This window comes from Puma concolor, chromosome C2 (assembly GCF_028749965.1).
Source record: "Puma concolor isolate L17-30 chromosome C2, mPumCon1.1.hap2, whole genome shotgun sequence".
Taxonomy (NCBI): domain Eukaryota; kingdom Metazoa; phylum Chordata; class Mammalia; order Carnivora; family Felidae; genus Puma; species Puma concolor.
In genome coordinates this window covers 129353355-129379652 of record NC_141675.1, presented here as the reverse complement: position 1 = coordinate 129379652, position 26298 = coordinate 129353355, and the positions used below count along the sequence as shown (strand labels likewise).

Here is a 26298-nt window from a genome sequence, read left to right as displayed (position 1 = left end):
TTCATCTGCCCTACACAACTATTAGCTCTTTGTTAGTAAATACATTGTTGTATTTATCTTTCTGCTGCCTCTAGGTCTAGCATAACACTTACATGTGGTAGGGGCACGCCAAATGTTGGTGCAGTTAATTGATACACACATATGCATACATAGGTAATATTTGCCTAGAAAATGTTTATGCAAGCAGCTTTAAATAGTGCTATAAAAAGATTAAGCAACATTAATGGTAACAGGCCAATCACATAGTCCCCATTCTGCTGGTAGGAGATAAAATACAACAAAAAGAAGGCACTAATGAGTTAGGATGGTGCCTTACTAAGCGTGTAATTAATGTTATTAAGAAACATTGCAGTTGCATATTAAAATTCCGTTAACTAAGCAGCCCTTCAGCATCAGTACATTTGTTTCTTAGTTCCAAGTCCTTTTTTCCTTTTTTTTTTCTTTTTCTTTTTCTTTTCTTTTCCTTTTTTTTTTTTTTTTTTTTTTTTTTCTGATTGGCATCTTCATGCAATCTTTTTCTAAAAAAAATGAGATAATGGGATGTGATCAGCCTTCATGGTTTAGCTCAAGTGCTGACATGACAGTTCTGGCAAGTTGACAGTTTAAGTGAGTGAAAATGGATGTCTTGTCTCACCATTTACTTGAAGAATCCCCTTCTCACCCCCATATTTATGGCCCCTTCTATCTGCAGTGTGAAAAGTCTAGTTTTCCCAGGTTAGGATCTAGATAAGTGTTTTTCATTACTCGTTAAACTATTCTCTCTGTGTTGGTAAAAAATGAGATATAAAATATAATGTAAATATTGCCTTATTTGATAATTCATTAGCTTTTAAGTTAAAAGTTTTTTTTTTTTTTTTGAGAATGTGAAATCCTTTAGAGAAAACAAAATTTTATTTGGTTCTCAGTATTTTAGTCAATCAGGAAAGCAAGTACAGAAGTAAAACTACTATTGGTAATGGACAGAATAATATAGTAACATGTGCTCGACAATTCAAAATTTGTTTAAAATTTTGACAGATTTTTGTAAGTATTCTTAATTTATAATTTTTGTAGAATTTGGAAGGTCTATGAAATTTGCATGTTGAATCTCAGAATTATTTACTGTAGTTACTTGATTTCCTGTACTTAACCTAAAATCAGAATGAAATCTATTGTGGTAATCTGGAACATAATAAAGTTTAAAATTATCTTTGAGCCTGTCCAAATTATTACTTTTGGAATTAACTATTACATGTATTGCAATGCAGAAATATTTAATACCATTAGAGGATTAAATTGGACTTGCTAAAACCAATGAAAATTATTTACATAGAAAAGATTCATGGTTCTAGCAACATAATCCTTCACTTCAACAAACAGACTGATGTGTCAAAGGTTGTCATGTAGGTTGGTCAGGGTAATAATTGTTGCAGTCTGAGAAACAGATCTGTAATATAATGCATGCCTTTTTCCCTCTGTGAATCCCACTTTCCCTTCCTTATCTACTTTATTTCCAAGGAACAATTCAACCTGTCTCTCTCTCTCCCTCATTCTTTCTCTCTCTCCTCCTGTCTTCATGCTTTCCCCAATTGTTGGAGACAGACTGAGTTAAGTTATTGTCATAATGGTAGGACATCCTTTATTACAACCCTCATTCATGTTCCTCATGTTGCTTCAGACTTGATTGTTTCCATGTGAGTTTCCATGGTACCAGTGAGTTCCAGAGGACAGAGATCTTAGAACCTTCAGCTCCTAGCACAAAATAAAACCAAAAACTGTTTGTTTAAAATAATTGAATAGTATTATGAGTTGAAAGTGCCAACCAATATCTGAATTCATTTCTAGCATGATTTTATTACCATGGTGTTTTCCAACGGTGTGATGTCTTAAAAAAAAAAATTAGGACCAAATTCAAAATAGCTATGTTTATATAGTTGTTTATCATAACACTGTTTTTCTGTGCTTGCCCATAAAATCCAAATGTCAAGATATTTTGAACCAAATGAATTTACTCTTTTCAAAGGCATTCTAGTCACTCTCTATAATCATAGAATTATTTCATTTTGATATTATTTTTCCTTTTCAAGGAGAAGTATATTATGTGACTATAATTTTTTCAAAAAATGATTTTTAACCGCTATTACCAAACATGCATACTTTTGTGTGGGTGTCACACTTACTACTAAAAGTTGGTACTTTCAACCCTCTTTGGAATTGCTTCCTACACATATATAGAAGGCCTCTTACATGATTTCATAGTCACACTGTATAATTCATTTGACTAACTCAATGGCCTCATTTGATCATCAGATTTCGAATGGCCATGAGTTACTTTTAGAGTTCTAGCTATTTTTGAATCCTCAAAAAGTAGTCTTCCCATAATCAATAAATTAAAGAATATTTCTTTTTTATTTTTTTTTTAATTTTTTTTTCAACGTTTTTATTTATTTTTGGGACAGAGAGAGACAGAGCATGAATGGGGGAGGGGCAGAGAGAGAGGGAGACACAGAATCAGAAACAGGCTCCAGGCTCCGAGCCATCAGCCCAGAGCCTGACGCGGGGCTCGAACTCACAGACCGCGAGATCGTGACCTGGCTGAAGTCGGACGCTTAACCGACTGCGCCACCCAGGCGCCCCAAGAATATTTCAAAAATTAAAGACTAATAAAAGCACTTCAAAAATGTAAAGAGTAATAGCTTCATGATTGTTACAAGTCTTTATTCATACAGGGTTGAATGCAATGTGTGTATGTGAGACCTTTCATAGGTAGAGTAGAATGCAAAGTCTGAATAGGTGAAGAACATAAGAATTGTGATTTCCTGTAGTCATTCTATTGCGTATGGACATTTACTTTTCTTTTCATGTTTCTGAAAGCAGCATGCCATTTAGTACTTTTACCTTTTCATTTAGACAGTAAAGAAGTATATCTATATATGTAGATGATCAATAGATGATTGATAGATACTAGATTTTTGAAATGCACATATATGGATAGACAATTATTAGATTATTAGATTGTTGTGAAAATAAAAGGTATAGATACTGGCATTTTAGCATGGAATAAGAATTTTTAACATTAGCCAGAAGTAAGATACTAAGAAAGAAGATATAGCACTCTTCTAGAAGAGTTATTGCCATGGATTCAGCAAGAAAGAGATTAACTGGAAAGGTAGGTAATTTAGCAAGTTGATCACTTGTATTCCTTGAGAATAATGACAAATGGATAAAATGTGATTAAACAAACTTTATAAATGTAATATACCTAAATTATGTTTTCCATTATAAATGCATTGCTTCCTCTGAGATGAATTATGTGTTAATAAGCTTCAAATCAAATATTTTTTGGCATTATGCATTTCCAATAATACTAACAGAAATTCTTTTGAAGTCAAATGAAGTGTTAAATAGTAAAAATTAAACAGAATTAAATAGGTTGAAGAAACAATCATTTATCAATTAGAAGTCAGTCTGTTCTGGTGATAAACTAAGTAAATATTCATCTCTTATTCCTGCTGCATATTGCATTTTAATGAAATGACTTTTCACTCTTTATTGTTGGGGAGGTAAGCCTATTAACTAATATTTTGCAACAACATCTAGAATTGGTTGTTACACAACTCCTCTGTTTTTCTGCATTGCTTTTATCACTCTCACATGGTGGCTACTCATTGATAGTCTTTGTGTCATAAATTTCCAATGTGCAATGGGGGGCCTTCTCTACAGAGGGGCATATCAGAATCAGTTGGGAGATTTTCTACAAACAACGTATTTTCTTTGGCATGCCTCCACCAAATTACTACAATAGTGAGTCACTGTCGCTGGTGGGAGTGTGTCATATCCTTCTGGTATGATAAGATTGTCATATCCTTCTGGTATGATAAGATGGAAAAAAATATTGAGTATTTGCTTGAGATCAAGAACTCTCTTTCTTTTTTCTTCTTTTTTCAAGACACTCATTTAGTGTTCCCTATTTGAGGCTCTTCCAGGCCAAATAAAGATACCATTTCAACACAAAATGATACTCCTCCCCTATTCCAGGAAGACACCTAGGCAGGGGGAAAAATAAAGGAAAAAAAAGCCATGCAAGCAAGAGCAGGTACTTTAAAGTGGAAAGAACACAAGAAAAGTACAATGTAGAGTGTGTTCAGGTTAATCATTGTTAACAAAATGGATCAAAGGATAATAGATAACAAGATGGGTGAACAAGAACAAGAAAATACATGTGGGAGTGATTGAAAGGAGGCTGTTCTGCTGAAATACTGGAGTCGGTTTGGGATGAGAGTCAGGATGGTGAAATTTTGGGCCAGTGAATGGAAGCCAGAATGCTTCACTGAGGAGCATAATTTGCAAGCATTGCAAGGGCAAGCTCTAGAAAAAAACACTGTAGGTTTTTGAATAAAGAATGACGTGAAATAAGTATATTTAAGAAAGGTTGTACTTTTAAGTAGTACAGAAACAGTAAGATCATAGGTTTTCTGCTACTTTAACAAAGCAAATATTTAGGAAAAACATGTTATGATTTTAACATCATTATGCCATATTGGAATCCATAGCGTATAATTCTTACCTTTCTGTTTGGTACTAGAGATGACAAATTTTAGCCAGATCGTGGTTTGAAGTCAGATAAATTAATCTAAAAGCTCAGTGTTTAAGAGTTCCAACAATGGTGTTAGATGCACCGTAAGTCAAACCTGTTCTCCAATCTCGTGCTTTAATCTTGAAAACCCTGTGTTCCCTTTATAGGATCTAGTTTGTGATCTTCATATCATCATGGTAGTAGTTAAGACATAGGGTTCTTTGAATATTAAGTGAGACAAGGCCTGCAAATGGTTTGGCATACTCCCTGACATTTAATAAGCACTCAATTAATGTTAATTATTGTTGTATTCAGCAATTTATGACTCAACAAATATTTAACACAAGCATATGACAAATGAGTGTGTTTTTCAAACATGCTTATAGAATATTTTAGAATTTAACAAGCAAAAAAATATTAAATAGCCAAAAAACATGTTCTACTTCTTTAAGATACATATTTCAAAATGTTTATTGTTACAGAATAAGAAGCTTATTCAGTCAAGCAAAAATTACACCCAAAGAAAGATCTGCTGAGTGTGCCTGTAACTATCCTGTCACATATTAATGTATGCAACGGCTGCATGACTATCTCCATGTTCATGCCTGCCATAGAAAGTCATATTTTCCTGTAAAAACAACTTGGAACATGATGTGATTAACCTTTGGTTCCCTCATCCCCTCATCCCCAAGCCCACCTCATGCATGGCCTATGCTTCCTACTCATGTTCAGCCATCTGATTTCCATAACACCCACTCACTTCCACCAGCGGGGCATTAGCATAACAGAGCTGTAGCGTGACTTTGATTGAAGCCAGCTTGGGCTGAATGCAGTATCAAAGCATAATTTAGCAGAAATCAAATCTAATTTACTGTGCATTGTATTTAAATTCTCAAAAATGCAGTTTCAAGTGAACAATACCAGACCTCTAATCTTAATTGACCTTTTTACATGTGGGTATACTTCTCTGGAAAGCACACAACACGTTCTTCCTCTAAAGCTATTGTTTTTAACTTGTGAGTATCAATTGAACACTGAATTGTACCACTGTTTTCTTCATCTCACTTCTTGTTACAGCTGTAACAATAAGGTATAATCATTTAACAGATTAAGCAACTCTGTTATTACATCGCAGCCACAAAAGATTTGTCTACTGCTTTTGGATTTTAGAGAGGATATAAATATGTATTTTATAGTCTTCTGTCTTAGAAATATGTAAGAGAATTGCCATTTCTGTAAGTAGCATATTCTTCTGGAGTTTATAACTCAACCTCTTTAATTCACATTGGGTTTAAATGTGTGTTTTGAATTGTCATCCTGAGGACCCAATCATGTTTTTTTATGTATAATGAGAGCATCATAGAAAATCCATTTTATGTATAGCACACTTTTTGCTACCGTGCTGTATTGATAAAATGCCACCTCTCTGTCTACTCCCTCCCATTGGTACCTTCAGCCAAACACTGCCTTTTCAAACCATTTTCACTGCCACCTGGCAGAAATACTGAAAATGTGAAATGTTAGCAGAAGAATTATTGATGCAGTTTTTCATTTTAAAACCTCAAAAATAAATTCCTTCAGCTGATATCCCTTCACAGAAGATTGCAATATAGATCTTGAGCAGACAGAGTCCACAGAAGTAAAAGTGATTGATGCAATTTGTTTGGTGGTCCAAATGAAAGTGACAATAGGAAAGGATGTACATTTTCAGAGACTTAAATACTTTTGAATTTTTTTGCTTGGCTTTGATATGTTTATTTTTGTTTGTTTAATTTTAGAAATGATAAAGGTGAGTCCCATTCCAGTGTGGCTTAAGTTCTGGTGATAAGAAACTATTTGGTACATTAGAAGTGGAGTATATTTATAATAATTTGGAATAAAAATACAATATAAGTAAACATCATGTGAAAGAGTACTTCACAGCATGAACAACACAAATGCTGAGAGTATTTTGTTAGAGGTCTTTCAAAAAGTTCGGTATTGGGTAAAAACTCAAAAAAAATGGATTCCCTGCCTTCTTAGGGTCTATCATTATTAGCAGATATTACATTGTAATATTGCAGAATTTCTTTGTCCTTTAAGAGTTCTGATGAAATGTTCTCTTTAGTTGCTACCATGACTAACGGCCCTCTACTGGATTTTCTGCCCGGCTTGCTAAGATTTTCCAGCCTCACATCTGTCCTTTCTCTTTTACAAAGAACATTCTATCTAAAACACAAATTTTATTACATCTTTCTTGCATCAACATTTTTGAACAGGTATCCATAGCTTTCAGGGCAAAATTTAAGCTATTTTAGCACAAATTATCTGTCCCTCTAACACTTTTGAATCTCCATTTTTTTTATTCTTAAGGTCATTTACCCTCCACTAACACATCCAGCCCCTCGTGTCTCTGCCTTATGTCTGCTTCTGTCTGTTCCAAGTGACCTGCTTCTCTTCATCCAGTGAACTCTTACTTGTGCTTCAAAACACAACTCAACCATAGCCCTTTCCGGCATCTTCCTCTTCCATGTTCATCACCTGATCTGTTTGCTGCTTTTCCAAGCTTTCTCACCCAATGCCCACTGCTATTTGTATTATTATACAAATCATACTCTTCTGTATTTGTGTTTATTTACTTATTTACTTGGGAGTTTCTGCTGATTTTTTATTTGGCTTTCCGTCCTCTGTACCAAACAGAATGTCTCATAATTTGTAGGCAATCAATGCATTTTGAATGAATAAATGAATGAATCCTATCTTTTCAGGAAAGCAGAGAGATTGATGTGGTCATTTGCCAGTCCTTTTGGGGGGTATCTTTTAGCAGCTGGTTAAAATTATAGGATCTAGACTCCAAAAGCATTTTGCAAAATCACTCATCTACTAACAAGTTCTTAAAAGCTTAAAAATTTAAGGAAATCTGTAGTTATAATTAAAGTATAGATGTTAATTTTACTGAAATAGATGGATAGATACAGAGTAGGCATAATATGCTGAAAACTATAAAATATATTTTCCTTTTGTAATTTGGTGTTTCATTTGATGATTTCAATCATGTGTATTCTCGGTTATTTCATTTTAAAAATTAATTATATAAGGAAGAGGCTTCATAGCACATATGGAGCTGTAAGATTTTACTAACTAGTTATGTGAGCCAAAGCAATACAAATGAACAAATAAGCTGAATATGTGACTTCTATCATACTGTTAAATGATTTTTACTAAATCTACTTTTTATTTAATGAGATACAAGCTAAGTTACTCAATACTTCTGGTTTAGTGTCCATATTGGCACTAAACTTGTCTTTCATAGGATTACTAAGAAGTGGGAACTATATTTGATCATTAAATTTTACTTAGTACACATTACTTTCTTGGATATTACAGACGATAGAGACCAATCTTAAGTCTTGTTTGGTGTAAATAATCTGGTAGTTTCACCTCTTCCCTGAAAAATGGACATTGCAATGTTTTAAGAGTTGTCCCTGAAGTAATTTTGTAACATTGATTTAATCTATCATTCCTATTAGAAAACATGGAACAAAAATCAATGTATCTGCTGATTCAGTGAAATTGTGTAGAAATAACAAGAAGATTGTAAGAGGCAAGTAATCTCCTGAAAATGCAAGGCAACATAAACCACATTCTCTTCAAATAGATCCATAAATCTGGGTTCTCCATCCCGTTAGACTGAGTCTTCTGTTATCTATAGTTATAGAAGAAAATTTCACTTAGTAGATTTATTCCCGCTCTCCCTGGGGTATGTGTTGAATGTGTCAAGTTGGGAGGCAGTCTAATAGAACACCAAAAAATAAGTCATTACAAATCTCAGTGAATTAAAAAAAAAAAAAATGTGGCTGCTGTTTCTATACTAGCATTCTTGTAAGAATGAGTAATTTGTTATATGTGTGAGGCTACCCTACATTTACTCTGTTCTTGGACCTGCTTTTGTGTACTCCTGAAGGGCTGAAAGAATTTTGGGTAAAGACCTTTATTGAATGTCATTTTTTTGTTCTAATTGTTTTTAGAGTTCACATTTTAGGATGGGTGCCATGTAGAGCAGGTTTTAAAAATTAACGTTGATTTTAAAGTTTTTTTCTTGGTCTTAAGTTTTTTCAGCATCAGCAATGATTTAAAGTGTAAACAGATGATGAGAAAAGTCATGGAATAAATACGCTGTTTTTTCTTCAACAGGAGTGGGCTTTGATATGTAGAAGATGTCATTGTGAAAACTTCCAGTTATACTGTCTCCTGTCTTTCACTTTCTTCTTTCTTTTTACAGTTAACTCCCAACTTAAACCTGAACTTCCTTAGGATTTTTACCCCCATCATTTTATTCTCTTTTCTAATGGAGCTACTCATGTGTAGGTCTCATTATCTCTGCCTATGTCATTTCCCTCATCTTCCAACCAGACTTCCTACTCTGTTGACTGATGTGCCTCCCTCACAATCCATATCTTATTCCTGAGAGGGTTAAAATTTCCAATGATTTTGCTTTGCATCGAGCATTCCTTAGCGTAGAAAGAGCCTGAAGAAAATCCCCACTTGGGCTTCTCAAAGACTTTCTTAGGCTGTATCCAAATCCATCGTTTTTAGCCAATGATGTTTACAAAACCTGGACCCTTCATTTCTGCCAGATTACACAGTGTACACGAGATGTGTTCTTGCTTCTTGCACTTTGCTCAGTAAACTCCTTGCTTGGAATGTGTTCATTTCACCACTTCCCTAAATGCTGCCCATTCCTTAATGCCCCCATGATGTGCACTTTCTGCAAAAACCCTTTCGTAGTTGCCATAACAGAATGGGATACCTCTGTGCTGTGCTCTGAAAGCACATCAATCATTGAACTTAGCATGGTTTTAGATCATTGTTTTACCTTCCTTTTGCTGTTGTCATCATGTAGGTTGTGAGTTCCTTGAAAGCTGCAAGATAGATACTTTTTATCTCTGTATCTTTAGTGTCCTGTAGGGGAACATAGTAATTGTCTGACTAATGCTTATTTATCTAAATGAAATGAATTAAGTAGAAGCAACTACTTTCATACATGACATTATATCATTAGTTATATTTGTATTTAATTCCCAGCTCTTCAATCCTTTGATGTCTTCAACACATTAACTCTTCAATTCTAGATTATAAACACTTTGAGGATAGGAATTATATTTTAAGTTTTCTGGTATCTCTGCACATAGAACAACGTCTTACAAATAATATAGGAATGGCCAATATTTGTGAATAGACTAATTTCAGAAGACATACTTGTATAACGAAGTGATTTTTTTTTTTTACCTTTATCTATGCAAAACACAAAACCAAATTGGGAAACCATGTTTTTCCTTAAAAACATTAGAACATCATTAAAAATCTATTTTCCTATGCAAATATATGAGCTACAGGATTAATAATATACGACATTTAGAAAATGTCTACTGATAAATTTACTTTTCTTTTCCTTATATTTTATAGAGTGCTCTTCTCCTTTCCCCATCATGTTTTGGAAAATGCTTCACAAAATAAAAAAAAAAATAAAATAAAAACTGTAGCTTCTGTCTGGCACTGAGCCATCCATGTAGTGCCAGATTTTCTCTGATATCTTTTTCTTTGTCAAGGGTTGATATTTATATACTTTCTTTCCTTTTAAATTATAGCTCCTCCACAGTTTGTGGTTAGGCCAAGAGATCAGATTGTTGCTCAAGGTCGAACAGTGACATTTCCCTGTGAAACTAAAGGAAACCCCCAGCCAGCTGTTTTTTGGCAAAAAGAAGGCAGCCAGGTGAGTGTGAACTTTGACTGTTCTTCTGAACCCCTCCTATCTCTGGTGCTCCTCACTTTGTCTGGCTTTTCTTGCTATCAATGATGTATTTATTTTATTTCTAAGGAGAGAACATGCTCAAATATAATGTTCTTTATTGTCTAGTGTGAGTTGTCCAAAATTTTGTCTCTTAAAAAGAATAGGTACAACTCTGTGTTCTAAATTATCTGAAAAAGTCTAATCTGTAGCTACTTAAAATCTCTGAACAGAAAAATAATTTTACTTCTTTGCAGTGAGTGGAATTGGGATTATTAAATGAGTTTGTATATAAAAAGTGCTTAGACTATCCCAGGCACATGTAAAACGGCCAAACAATATTTCCTTTATCAGTCCACCTAGAAACCAGTTTCAATCCCCTTTCATGGACAGATAGTATAAATACCTTTTCTTTACTGGTAACTTAAGGATACTTCCATTTAAGAGTGGGAGAAGTATTTACTTCCATCATCTCTTCTGGGTTCCTTCATAGTGGGGTATATAACACATTATATACCAGAAGGAGCCAACACTTGTCTGCTCTTTGCCGTGCCCTGGTTTGTCCACTCATGGCTATCTCTGGGTGGCATGGCCTTTCAGACTCAATTTAATACACTATTTTTTTTTTCACTTACAACGTGGTCCAAACTTGGACAAGCACTTGGCCTCTAGGTTCTCAGGCAATGAATGGCATTTCTAGCTTACACTAGAAACTGTTCTTTGCCTAAGGACTTACCAGTGAGTTCCTAAAGGACCCAGAGATATTTTTGTTGTAGACTTTCCAGAATCATCTTCAAGGAGGCATACAGTTCTCAGAAAGAGATTTCAGCCCCTGTTATTGTTAGTCCAAATTCTGGAAGAATTTCCTGGGGAATGATGAGAACCATGATTAAGAGTCTGAGGAAATCTAAAAATGGTAGATTTTTAGGCTATGTTAAAAAAAAAAAACCTGTTGGTCAGAATTTATGTATGATTATCTGAGTAGAGAAGCATCAGGATGTTTGACTTCATCATCATCTTTAAATGTCATCGATTCCTATACATTCCCGTACTACCCAAAACTAGCAGTTTTAGCAACTCAGTATAAGATAGACAAACTGTTTTTCTCCCTTTCCTCAAGCTCCTTGTTTGATTCACTTCCCTTATGATTTATGGGATGTAAAGGCAGTGATGGAAAGATGAGATGAAGTGCTGTCCATTGCTTTATCCCACATCAGAACTGTTCCAGGCCTGAGGTGCCTGGGTAGCTCGGCCGGTTGATGGTCTGGCCCTTGATTTGGGCTCAGTTCATGATCTCACAGTTCATGTGTTCAAGCCCCACGTCAGGTTTCTCACTGACAGAGCCTGCTTAGAATTCTCTTTCTCCCTCTCTCTCTGCCCCCCACCAAATAAATAAATAGACTTAAAAAAAAAAAAAGAACTATTCCAGGCTTTAATATTCATTTTTTTAAATTACTTAGTGACTGAATAGATTTCTACTCACAAAAGTTCTTGATTCTTCACTTAAAATTTGCTTTTTGATGAAAACATCCTGAACTCTAAAGTGAGTATAAAGCAACATGAAAGAGTTATAACACATGTGTGTGCACACGTGCACACACAAACACCTTGAAAAAGGAAAGAATTCAAAAGCCATTTTCCCTCCTTATGACTGTGCGATCTTTATAGCACTATTTAACCTCACTGAAGCTTCTTTTCTTAATCTAAAGTGTGAGAATAATACATTTTACTTTGCATAAGTTATGAGGATTACCTGATTAAGTTGGTTTCTACGTGAAACTGCTTTGCACATTATGAAGGTCTGACAAGATGTTAGAAACGAGGAGAATGTGAAGTGCCTCCCCTGTATCCTGGCTGAAGTGGCAAGTTCATACTTCTGCTCAGGCCAGGGATGCCAGGACCTGAACTCCCCCACTGCCCGGACACTACTGCCCCTCACCAAGCCCCAGACTCACACAGTGTTCGAGAAACCTAGGATGGGTGAACCCTACAGAGCCGTGGTAGCTCTACAAGATCCTTTCTCTTTCCTGTAGCTCCCTCCCTTCACCCACCCTGGGGGCTATGGGGTCCATAAAAGTTACTCCTTTAAGCCACTGATAGCAAACATAGTGATATGAATATGTTATTTATTTATCAATTTTATAAATATAATGATGTAGAGAAACTTGATTGTTGCAAATTTACACTTTAAATCCATGTATTGAGTCAAATCCCATTATTATATATGTTGTTATTATATAGATACAGCTATATCATGTGTAAATATCATGCCCTAAAATAGCTCTAGGTTGACACAAGATATTGCATCATAACGTTTTGGTCAAAACAGAACATGTTTTGGTCCTGTGGCCCAATAAACATGATATTTAAATATGCTACATTCTGCTTTAATGTTTTTTAAAGTAATCTAATAGCATTAAGGTACTTCTTTTGCTGTTATTTGACAAAGTGGCATGTAATCCCAGAGACATTAATCTCTGGAAAAAAATTCCAGTTAGATAATTTGATTTGACTATGTCCGTAGGTTTGGTTTTCTTATCTTCATCTATCTCCCTTGCATCAGAGAGAGAAAGAGAGAGAGAGACTGTAAATGAGAATAAAAGTGAATTGCTTGAGCAAATTGTAAAGTTTCAAATTATGAATTGGAATATTAGGAAAAATAAATTGGTCTTACTGTCTCCAGTATCCAATTTTTACAGTGATCTATGACTCTCCATCAGTAGAGAGAGTTAAGAGCCTGGACTTAATGGTCCATATTCCTCAATATGTGCTGATAATGCCTATTAGCACTAATAGGATGCCCAGCCACTTCAAGGCAAGAGGAGTTCTGTAGAATTCCTGGGTTTTGCTTGCAATCCATTTTCTTGTGCCTATGTCACACAAGCAGCGAATAAAGATGATGGGTTAACCTCAATCATATGCCATTTTCCATGTCAACGAATCATTTAGAAGGTGGACTGATATTACGTTGTAGAGGAAGAGATCCCAGAGAGAATTAAGCCTATCTGATGTATTAGTACTATGTAAATTAGTATTCTAATGGCTAATTGCAGGAAAGTGCATACTTTGAGTTATTGTATCATTTGCAAGTAGCTTTAAAATGTAGACCCTTTTTTAGGTGGTTTATTTCAGTAATATATTTGGATTCCACAAGAGAATTAGCTTGTTCTCAAATTGTTTCATATACATGAAAATGTCGAGCCTTATATAGTAATACAAGTTTTATAGGAGGGCAATAGCATTTTGAAATTATATTCCTGACATGCTTGCAAACATCAGTTCTTTTAGAAAGGGCTTAATAACATGGTAATGTTTATGTAAAGTGGGCTTATAGTGTCACACTCAAATCTAATAAAGTGGACATCCATCATGTTGCAATAAAGAGAAGAGCTTCTAATTAAAGTAGGACATCATTCGTAGGATTAAAGTCATTTAGCGTAATTGAAAAGTGTTAATACCCTATTTTATCCTCTTCCATTGGTATTACTTCAAGGGTAAAAACATTTTAAGGTGAAAATGTGTCTTAGGCCTTTAATTGAATGTTATTACCTCCTGATTGTAACGTATTGAAACTGTTTAATTACAAACCTGGAAAATTAATTACTATGTCGAGAAACAGATCCCAGAGGGTTATAATGTGCTTTTTTGTAAGTAAATACAACATAAAAATTGATATGTTCTTATTTATAATCCAACCTGGAAACATATCTCAATATGATTTGTTATACCCAAATGTTTTACCTAATTGAACAACAGTAAAGCAACATGGGTCATCCAAGTTAACATTACTGTTCCCATATAGGGACTTTCCAAGTTTTATGATTAAGCTGCTTGTGTTTAAGGTGAGATGTATAATAAAGTAATTTTTCATAAAAAGTCCATATTATGAAATTCTTTAAGGGCACATGCACACTTCAGAAGCATTATGCATCTCCTTTTTATTTTCAATGACTTGCTTAATCTTGCATATATGGTATTGTTTAAACCTACCTCCTTTCAAAGCTGTTACTTGGGGCACCTGGGTGGCTCACTCAGTTAAGCGTCCGACTCTTGATTTTGGCTTAGGTCATGATCTCACATTTGGTGGGATCGAGCCCCACATCATGCTCTGTGCTAAGAGTGCAGAGCCTGCTTGGGATTCTCTTACTCCCTTTTTCTTTACCCCACCCCCTCTCTCAAAATAAATATTTAAAAAAAACCTGTTACAATATGCAGAAATCTTATAGCAGGAGAAGATTTGGCTGTCTCTCTCTGTCAGTCTCGGCCACACCCTTTTGTTTTTTTTTTTGTTTGTTTGTTTGTTTGTTTTTAATTTTTTTTTTTCAACGTTTATTTATTTTTGGGACAGAGAGAGACAGAGCATGAACGGGGGAGGTGCAGAGAGAGAGGGAGACACAGAATCGGAAACAGGCTCCAGGCTCCGAGCCATCAGCCCAGAGCCCGACGCGGGGCTCGAACTCACAGAACGCGAGATCGTGACCTGGCTGAAGTCGGACGCTTAACCGACTGCGCCACCCAGGCGCCCCGCGGCCACACCCTTTTGAATACCTTTATGAGAAATTCAGATAATTACATTAAGTATTCAAAATGATAAGTGGAAATCGATTTTGCATTCCTTAGTAATATGCAGTTCATAATTCACATGCATAGTTAAGTTACATTCCACATTATCACAATGTCTGATGAGAGTCATTATTATGCCCATTTTACAGATGAGTAAATCATGTTTCAAAGATATTGAGTAACTAGCAGTAAGTCAGGGAGAGAGTAAATGGTTAAGATAAAGATCCAGGTATTTTAAAGGATTATTCCTTCAGAATAGAGCATGTTGACTTCTTAGAGCATGTTATTTTTGCATGATTTGGAAAAAGTTCCCAGTGAAACACTATGTGGCATTTAGTCATTTCAACACCATATTTTTATAATAACTTTATTTTCTTTTCCCAACAATATTCCAGTAATCATAATAGCCATTGTTAATGTAATTGTCCTCCTGAATGGGAAAAGATATTGATGAGATTGTGTTTCTTCCACAGAACTTGCTTTTCCCAAACCAACCCCAGCAACCCAACAGTAGATGCTCTGTTTCGCCAACTGGAGACCTCACAATAACCAACATTCAGCGATCGGATGCGGGTTATTATATCTGCCAGGCCCTAACTGTGGCTGGAAGCATTTTAGCAAAAGCTCAACTGGAAGTTACTGATGGTGCGATATTGTTGTTTGATTTGTCTTAGGAAAATAGTACTTTTTATTTCAAGATCCATTTTAACCAAGTGAAATTTTTGGGTTGCTAACTATGTAAATGAATGCTTATCTTCTAAGTTTAACTCTAGGTAAAATAACATTTTTAACAGTTTCTAGTTCTCCTTGATTTAATACCATTTGCTTTCCCAAAGAAGAATATCAAAGATTATCTATTTTATTCTTAAAAATAGAATGATGCCTTATTTTAAATAAATGACATCATACTTCGTGTGTATAATGTCATCTGTATATGTTTTTAGTCTTATGCTGACATGATCGCTTCTGATGGACATTAATAATTTTATTTCATGAAAGAGGAAGAGATGTCATGTTTAATATTATCAATGGAAACAGATGAATTTTCAGTTAGCTAATCACATTATGATATCCTATGACTTTTTAATTATTCATTCACTAAGGTAAATTAATTAAATACCTTCCAAACTACTGATGGATCCTAAAATTGTTATTTTTTATTTGTACATATGTACTATAAATCTTAACTGAAACGGCTACATTTATAGTGATAGTTGAAAAAAATATAGTGATTTTCATAATCTGTTTTTTCTCCCCTGATTGCTTATTTGTCACAATTGATAGGTAGGCAGTTTTAGATACTTTAGATGAATTTAAGCCTTGTTCTGTGATGACTTAAACAAAAATTCTCTCTTGTTCTCCTATATTCTGAGGTTTGTGAGGTTTTTATTTTCCCTTGATGCTGACTTCTGAGATTCAAGAATTTTGGTTTGTGACCTCTTTGATTTTCTTCCTTCTCTGCTCATGAAATTTGATGCACTTTTATAAATCAAACTTACATGTATATTATGTGGTAATTTAAAATTAATAGAAAGGAAATATTTTTTTAAATATCTGTCCATGATATTGCCTGATTCACCACCATGTTAGGAATAGGAATGAATGGAACAGACAAACATTGGCCGAGGGAACATTCAGTCATTAATAGCTGTACCTGCTGATGTTGCAGAGACCTGTCATGAAACTGAAAGAAGTCAGGTTCAAGAGTAACAATGCTAAGAAATTCTTCCTTTATATGGGCAAGAGTTTTGATCCTTAATACCTATGTATTTTTTTAAAAGAAATAAAAGATAATTATTCATCCTTTTAAAGTCCATGTATTTTCTACCATTAACAAAAATATCCAGGTACATATACTGGGAAAACAAGATATTCTGGCCATAGCCCAAGTTGTTTTATATATATATGATATATATATCAAATATACTGTATATGTGATATATATCATATAATATGATATATATGTGATATATATATCACATACATACATACATAATATGATATATATATCATATATATATATACCATATATATATGATATATATGATATATATATAATGATATATATATGATATATATGATATATATAATGATATATATGATATATATAAAAGATATTCCAAACATAATCCTGAAGACCTCCACGTTAATCTAGCTGCTTATATTATTTTACAAAGGACAGACTCTAAAACATTTCTAAATAAAGAAATTGTTATGTAAAAGGCAAACCATATTTTAGAAAGCAAAATTGATGAATTAGAAGAGCCGATTGATAGGACAGATATTCCGAATCATGTCCGATGCAATGAAAAGGAAGACTTTTATTTTCCTGGTGTTGGTTGATGACATAATCTCATGGAACAGTAGTTATTCTAGCTTTGTTTCTGAGGTTCAAAGTAAAAGAGTGATAAACAAGTTTAAACCTGATGATTGGAATGACTGTGAACATTTTGTTATAACTGGCTTGAATATTAATTCCTACATTGATTTTTACTTAAGTAAGCAATCACAAAGTGAAGATCCTTTTGCAAAAACATTGAATGAAGGTTATAGAGTTATTGATTTTGACAGTAAAAAAAATTCTAACTTCAAGACATAAACACATACACACACACACAGACACTATTATTATAAATAACTGTTTCTTAATATTAACTTGCCACATTGGCTGATGACTTTGCTTCTATTCATAGTTTTGAATTTTTCAGATTGGTTAACAATTTAATGGTACATGAGCTATCATTTTCATTTGGAACATTTTTTGGAGGGTGTGACCCAGGGCAATTTAGAGTCAATTGAAATTCCAGTGTAGAATAAAAACGTATGTTGTGTTCAGAGAAACAAGCAAAACATCCATAGAGATGTTTCTGTTGCTACATTTTTGCACTTAAACTCCTTTCTGGGAAGTATTTTTAACTCAAGTGTTCATATAAGATGAGATTGCTAATGGTGATGAAATGTTCTGTTGAGTGATAATTTTACTGATTATAGATTGAATGAAGATGCTTCAATATACTTGAATTTCAAAATATCCTTTTAGAAGACCTTCTCATTAATTCATTGGCACTGTTCATTTCTTCTTTTCTTTTGCTCTGTATCTCAGAGAATGAGAAAATTGTAATGAGAATTCTGAGTAGAGCCAATAGAATCTAAAGGGACTGGAAAGAAGAAATGTATTTATATATTATATTGACAATAAATGTCACACCATGATCTTATATGAATGGTTTATTGAGGATTGATAATGCATAGAGAAAACCGTGGAGTTGTTCACAGATCACTGGAAACCCTAAATGTTCATTTAACCTTTCACCTCAGTGTCATGGAAACCTGTGGTCATCTCTCACGCATAACATCTTTGAAACTGAAAATTCCTTCTGGCCAGGAGATTTTCAATTACTTTATTGATCAAATTCATTAAAAAGACTTTGAGCTACTCATTTGAGCAATAAAAAAGAAAGAAACTAATTAGATGTCCTTGGCTGTATCTAATGATTTCAGGGATATAAAAATAAAAACAGGCCATGAGAAGTTACCTGAATTCTGTAGAGATATTTAAATTGAAACAAAGGAGTAGGAATATTTAAAATTGAATAAATAGATTCTACCCTGGTAATGCAAACCCATTTTTCTCATTAAATTTAGAAATCATTTATAATATTTTGTGAATTGGCCTTCTATTTATGACCCATAAAGCAAGTAATTTCCATGAATATTCAGTTTGAATATCAGTTTGTGCAGTTACTGCTAGATGAGTCAGTATTGGTGTATATCGTATTTTCACACTATCTGAAGATTATTTTATTTATTTTTAAAATGAAGAATTTGATCAAGAAAATCAGGAAATAACTGGTTCTAATTTTTCTTTACAAATAATATACAAACAAAATTTTATTGTTTTCTTAGGTTTTTATAAGGTTGTTACATACATATATATTTATGTATATGTGTACATTTACAAATATATATTTATTTACATACACACACACACATACACACACAGACCTAAGCACACATTGTAATATATATTTTGAGGTAGTAGTGTTAGTGTGATTGAAAATCCACTGTATTTTGACATGCAGTGGATCTATTTCATAACTTCTATTTTAAATTAAAATTGGTTGTCTTTCTCATGGTAGGCTATAAAAGTGCTGGTTAATTTAATGTTTTTCCCCCCAAACCATGAATTCTAATAGTAAATATGATGCATATGGATTGGGAAATAGCTAATCATATAAACTTTTATTCATGAAAGCTGTGGACTAAGACTATTAGAGTATTAATGAGCAAAATGATATTTTGATTACGTACATTTAACACAAGATTACTTTCTTCAAAGCCACTTTCTCCTCATAGTTGCTTAGCAATCATCAAATCATTAAAATCCACCATTCTTTTTTTTTCCTTTCTGTGGAAGTTCGTGTTTATATATGATGTAAAGATTTTTGGTAATTATATCATAAATGTAATAGAAACATACATAAATATTTTGGGTAGCTAACCAAACTCTATGCTGAATACAGAACTTTCTCTTAAGAAAGCCTCACTTGGACATGGATGGACATGTCAGCTTTATTATGTAGTGTTCTAATAAGTTCTGGATGAAAGTTTGCATCCAATTGACTCCCTATTTGTATCACCCATTTAAATCATACTATACATTCTGATATACTTCCTAAATCATTATGAAATACTTCCAAAGGCACTGCAAATACTGCTACAAAATATTTTTTAAAAAACACTGAACTAGAAGTTTATGATATTGTATAAATTTTACCCAGATGAACATAGAAATTGATATATAGGTAAACACTTATTTGAAATGAAAACGCTATTTTTTCATACCGTAAATATAGTACAAATAGATTTCTTTGCTTAACTCTAAGGAATAGTAAAATCATGTCATCCGAATTGGATTACTGTACTCTAACTCCCAGTGTCATAGTCTTGGAAATAGTGTTTATACCTAGTAACTTAACATCAACCAAAATATCATAATCTATATAAATACAGCAAGGTGCTTTGAAGGGTGATATTATGTATTATGCATATATTTATAATAAAAGCAAAAGTAAAAATTGTTTATACCCATATGACACTCCACAGACTTTCTTAAATATGCCTATAAGAGACAAAATGGACATTTTATGAATAACTGCCATGAACTCTCTATATTTTAATTTTAATTTCAATATGATTAAGACTTTCAACAATAATAAAATGTCAGAATTTATTTCATTGTCATCTACTGTAGGTAATTCAGAGTTAGTTACAAATAATAGTATGTCCTCAGTAAGTATAATGTATGTATAGTATATATAGACGATAAATACATAATGGATAAAGAATATGCTGAATAAATTATAATATGTGTGTAATTCACATCTAATCGTATAATATAACTTCTTAGAAGTTAAAATATCCTGAAAATATTCGTATCCTTTAGTTTTGACAGATAGACCTCCACCCATAATTCTACAAGGCCCGGCCAACCAAACACTAGCAGTAGATGGTACAGCGTTACTGAAATGTAAAGCAACTGGTGACCCTCTTCCTGTAATTAGCTGGTTAAAGGAGGGATTTACTTTTCTGGGTAGAGATCCAAGAGCAACTATACAAGAACAAGGAACATTGCAGATTAAGAATTTACGGGTAAGTAATGTTTGACTTGTATTTGGATCTTCATTTCCGCATAAGTATCACCGTAGGGAAAAATTGCTTTGTGAACTTAAAGTCTCACAGACTAGTACAGTTGCTCTACCTTTTGTGGTAGGCCATGTTATATCTTATTTTACAAATGATGAATTGAAATTAGAAGGAAAGTCCTTATGTTGGTGATAAGTTCATAACAGACCTAGAAACTTTTTATTCTATCCCAGCTCACACTTACCCAAATGATAAAGCTAAAATCTTAAACACATGAAGTTAATGATAGTAATAGGATATTTATAATTGGAAAGTGTCAAATGCTTCTGATTTACTCTCTTGAGTAAAGGAAGCTTTCAAGGAATTGTGGATAAGTTGGCTTGGCCAAACTATTATGTGGAAAAAACTAGAGGTAAGATTGAGTACATAAAAGGCAGCTTTGGCTAGTGGGTGGAAAATCTTACATTTTTGGTTAAGTTGCTCTGGAGTATAGATTTAAACCTGTGGGCAAGGACAAGTCATTGTTGTTCTTTTAACAGAAGATGATGTGCTAGAGAATGACCATTCCTGCCAACTGAACATATTAAACGTACTTCAGAAGCAACTCAAATGCCTATTTCTGAATATTGTATTAGCTGTCTACTGCTATTTAACAATATTAGCAAACATTTAAAGGCTTAAAGGAACATAGAGTTACTCTCATAGTTTCTGTGGGGTTAGCAGTCTGGGCATGACTTAACTGGGTCTTCTACTTCCAGGTGTCACAAAGTTACAATCGGGTATCAGGGTTATGGTCTCATCTGAAGATTGACTGGGGATAGGGTTCACTCTGAGCAACATGATTGTTAACAGCATTTAGTTTCTTATGGCTGTTCTTATGTTCTTATGGTAACCATACTGATTACCTCAGCTTCTTATTTGCTGTTTACTGAAGGCTGCCTTTAGTTCCTTGCCATACTGATATTCCCATTATGACTACTTGCTTCCTGAAACTCAAGAAAGTACAGAGCCTTCTAGCAAGACAGGCATTATAATATTATGTAACATAAGATGTGACATCTTATGCATTACAAATATGACATACTATCACCCTTGCTGTATTCTTTTGTCTAGAAGCAAGTCAACAGTTCCCACACACATTCATGGTGAGGACTTGATTATACAAGATGTGAATACCAGTTGGATGTTATCATGGGGACCACCCACCTTCTACAAGTATATTCACTTCATTCAACAAAATGTAGACAGCCTCCCCTCCATGTGGCAATCACTACACTAAAATAGAAGAACATGCTAGAATAATCAAAAGATTATGAATGAGAACCAGAAATAAGATATAATAGTGCATGAACAAAAATTAATTAAAAATTATTTGGTGGATGAACAATTAGTAGAATCTGGTATCTAAGTAGAACCAAGAGGGGTGCCTGGGTGGCTCAGTTGGTTAAGTGGCCAACTTTGGCTCATGTCATGATCTCGCGGTCCGTGAGTTCGAGCCCTACGTCGGGCTCTGTGCTGATAGCTCGGAGCCTGGAGCCTGCTTCTGTTTCTGTGTCTCCCTCGCTCTCTGCCCCTCCCCATCCGCGCTCTGTCTCTCTCTGCCTTTCAAAAATGAATAAATGTTAAACAAACAAAAAATGTTTAAGTAGAACCAAGGTAAAAAAAAAAAAAGTGGGAAAAACAATGCTGAATTTTCCCATTCAGAAACTAGAAGAAGAAGATAAAATATTTTTTGTAACATGTATTTTTAAACAATTACAACATGGATTATTATCTTAAAATACAGATATATTTACAATCACTTCTTAATTTGGTATTTATCAGTGTATCACACAGACATATACAAAAAAGGAAGAAGAACTCTTTTTGCAGTATGTACATACACACACAAACTTTTGTTAATTTGTGTATTTGTTAATAACATTAATATATAGTTTTTTTTTCATTTTCATTTTAAGACATAAGCATTAATTTTCGCTTTAACTAGAAAAATACTGTCAGATTAACTTAAAAGAAAAGTAAATTAGTACAGATTTTAGCCTTTTTATTGATAGTAAATTAATTGTTAACCTTCTTTGAACAAATGAGAGTTATTAAAAAATTAATGCCAACTCTCCTTGAGTAAACACTTGAACCTCTCTCTTTGGGCTAAAGTCAGTCTTGGGCCATGGAGGTTAATGCATTTTCACTGTACTGCTGAATTAAAGGGTGTGCTTGAATAGTCAAGATCCCCAGTAGTGTTTGAAAGAAGCAATTAAAGGTAGGTGCTTGATGATGTCAAACAAACTTCGAGCCCTGTGACAGGCTTCTGAGCAGTCTCTCTGGGATGCAAGCTCCTGGAGACTTGTCGACAGCCAACCACACGAGGAGAAAAGCAGGTGATAGAGTGTGCCAGCACATTAATTTTTTTAAAGCACTTGGTTAAAGATAAAGAGAGAAGGATAGAAGAGATATGAAGTACCTGAAAAGAAAATATTTAAAGTTAAAGGAATAAAATGAATGTAGTGGCGATGATGGTAATGCAGGAGTGAGTTTTTAGCAATGATATTTCAGCTTCAGATATTGCTTTTGATAAACTCCAGTATGAAAATGTTGTTCTTTTTCTGTAAAATGACTGTCTTTAAAGGGAGCTAAAAATGTGCTTTATTCGTATAGTCAAGAGAGGGTTTCTGTAGGTCATATTCCTTTGTGTCTCACCGTTTCTTCCTTCCTTCCTTCCTTCCTTCCTTCCTTCCTTCCTTCCTTCCTTCCTTTCTTTCTTTCTTTCTTTCTTCTTTCTGGTACTTAATGCAAGGGGGGAAAAATAACGTGATGAACACTGTATTCTCATGGTCCAGCTAATTGGTAACCGAATCTGTGTCTTTCGAGAAGTAGAATATTCCCATACTCATTAAAACCTACCTACCACAGCTAATGTCAGACCGTGTCTCTACACAATGACAAGGAGATGTAGTTAAGAAGCATTACCTACATACACTTATTTTAGCATTTGCACATAATAACAAGTGCTACATTTTAGTTCAACAGCTATAATAAAATGCAAATTCTTTACTCTTTCACAGACCATATTCAAATGAACATCGCATTAAAATCCAACCTTGGCTCATTATATTTAGTTTGTGAGTGATGCTTCTTAAATGGAGAGATTTCTAATGACTATAATGCATGCACAGCCACATTTGAAAGAATGGCTCTTTCTGCAGTGGCTATCCCCCATCATCCTGCTGTATAATAGAAGACAATTGTATGAAGATAACATGGCAAAGAATGATGTGCCGTTCGAATGATGAGCACTTTGAAACTCAAGTTACAATACATAATGACATTTAAAATCAATTAAAACAGTGGCACAGCAGTAACATCCATGCACTAATAATTCACCTGAGACTTAGTTGTGGAAGGTTGAGTCACCAATACACTTACATTTTGAACCCAGCAGGTATATTCCATGAACTCTCAGATTTCATCAACAATTAGACTCATCCTTATCACAGAATTTTAATCTTATGTGAGATGACCTGCCTCATTCAGTTTGGTGATCAAACTGATTGTATTATCAACTACTTTAAAAATCTTTTGCCACTCTTCAAATGAATAACAAAAACAGTTTAAGTGACCGATGAAATGGCAATTTTTAAGTATGCTTTAAAGAGTTGTGAATGAGTTATTTGCATGGTCCCTTTCAGCTCTGAAGTGCAATGATTCCATAGACATGGTTTGTTTGGTTTTTAATGATACAACTTTATTTCATTCTCTGTCATACTACTCCAACTTAAATATAAGTGAATACTAATTTATTTATGGGGAGAGATTTAGTTGCTTAGGGGGTGTGTGTGTGTGTGTGTGTGTGTGTGTGTGTGTGTTTTCCTTCTTCACTTTCTCCATGTCTTAAAAAAAAGAAAAGTCAGCCCCGTGTTATTTCAGTGCTTATTTACTCCTGAGTACATTTTCTCCATTGAAACGTAATGTATTGGAGATAGAGAGGACAGCTTTGCATTTCTCATCTCTGAATATTTATAAGGTTCTGAAAAGTTCTTTCCTGAGTTGCCCGCATGTAACTCTCACACAGCGAAGCCCCATTATAAATTGGAGTTATACAAAGATAAGGGCATTACCATGGAGGCAAGAGGGTCAAAGAGAGTTTACCAGACAAATAACATTTAATTGTAGAAGTATAATAAAAAATCATTGAATTCCTTTTATGAATAAAATAATATATGAGTTTATTTTAATATTTTATGTGTACCTATTATTCATTCTAATGAATAATTTTGACAGCTAAATAACACACCACATTTTAAGAAATTAAATATTACCTTGTTGAGATTGACGAAATACAAATTAATTGAAAGAGTTGAATTCTCTCCCTTCCTTGCACACTAGATTTCTGATACTGGTACTTATACTTGTGTGGCTACAAGTTCAAGTGGGGAGACTTCCTGGAGTGCTGTGCTGGATGTGACTGGTGAGTCCTTGGGAATTACCTTAACAGAAGAAAACTCGAGTCCATTTTAGTGATTAGCTCATTACCAAATAACAATTGAAGATTCAGAATTCAGATTCAGATTTTAAATTCATTGAATGTAAAAACTAAGTCGTATGCCACTTTTCAATTCCTCCACAAAACATTGCATATATGCAATCTGATATAGTTAAGGGGAGAGGTTTTCTTGCTTTTTGTCCTTGATAAGTGTATTTGTTATCTCTCTCTGAAGAATAAGCAATTCTAGAGCTTATGTGAAAGTAAGCATTTGGTAACATGTTGGAAAAGCAAATATTCATTTATATACTTTTGATTCATGAAAATGAACTGCTCATTGTCTAGGTCAATTTCTTTTTTTTTTTTTTTTTTTAATTTTTTTTTCAACGTTTTTTATTTATTTTTGGGACAGAGAGAGACAGAGCATGAACGGGGGAGGGGCAGAGAGAGAGGGAGACACAGAATCGGAAACAGGCTCCAGGCTCCGAGCCATCAGCCTAGAGCCTGACGCGGGGCTCGAACTCACGGACCGTGAGATCGTGACCTGGTTGAAGTCGGACGCTTAACCGACTGCGCCACCCAGGCGCCCCGGTCAATTTCTTTAACAGACTGTTTTTCCTGTTTTTAAGTATTATGTCAGTATATGCAATCAGGAACGAAGCATTTTCTGTTTGTCCTCTATAGACTCTGGAGCAACAATCAGTAAAAATTATGATTTAAGTGACCTGCCAGGGCCACCATCCAAACCACAGGTCACTGATGTTACTAAGAACAGTGTCACCTTGTCCTGGCAACCAGGTACCCCTGGAGCCTTTCCAGCAAGTGCATATATCATTGAGGCTTTCAGGTATGGGACACTTCCTTTTCTTTTCTCCATGGGTTTTTGCTTTAGTTCCTATATCCTAAAATCTCATGTGAGCTATCCTGCTGTTTTATCTTAAGAACATGTTTAACAGTGCATTTTCAGTACTTATCTTTTATATCTGATTTTATTCAAGGATATACTCTAGTTTGTTGTTGTTGTTGTTGTTATTCTTTCATTTATAAGTTGATTATAGGATTAAATTATGCATTACCCGTGCCTAAGCCTATGGGGATCTAGCTCATGACATAATCATATAGATCCCTTCTTTACCTTGACCATTGTAAAGATTTAAGATGAGATTTTTGTCATGAGAACTAGGCAGAAAGTAATTCAATTGGGCACAGACATTTTTAAGTTCTCCAATATTTATTGAGGCATGGAACCCTGGAAACTTGCTTCCTAATAATTAAAGCAGAACTTAA

At 34.2% G+C, this 26298-nt stretch overlaps 1 protein-coding gene across 21 annotated transcripts in view; it reads left to right on the top strand.

Moving 5' to 3' along the window:
* Positions 1-26298, top strand: part of ROBO2 (roundabout guidance receptor 2) — a 1716380-nt gene that overhangs the window by 1593818 nt on the left and 96264 nt on the right. For all 21 annotated transcript variants that reach the window (XM_086675717.1, XM_086675722.1, XM_086675715.1 and 18 more), the window contains 5 exons: positions 10183-10307; positions 15359-15530; positions 20332-20537; positions 24915-24996; positions 25696-25858. In XM_086675717.1, the coding sequence (XP_086531843.1) occupies positions 10183-10307; positions 15359-15530; positions 20332-20537; positions 24915-24996; positions 25696-25858 (748 nt within the window). The remainder of the gene's footprint in view (positions 1-10182; positions 10308-15358; positions 15531-20331; positions 20538-24914; positions 24997-25695; positions 25859-26298) is intronic.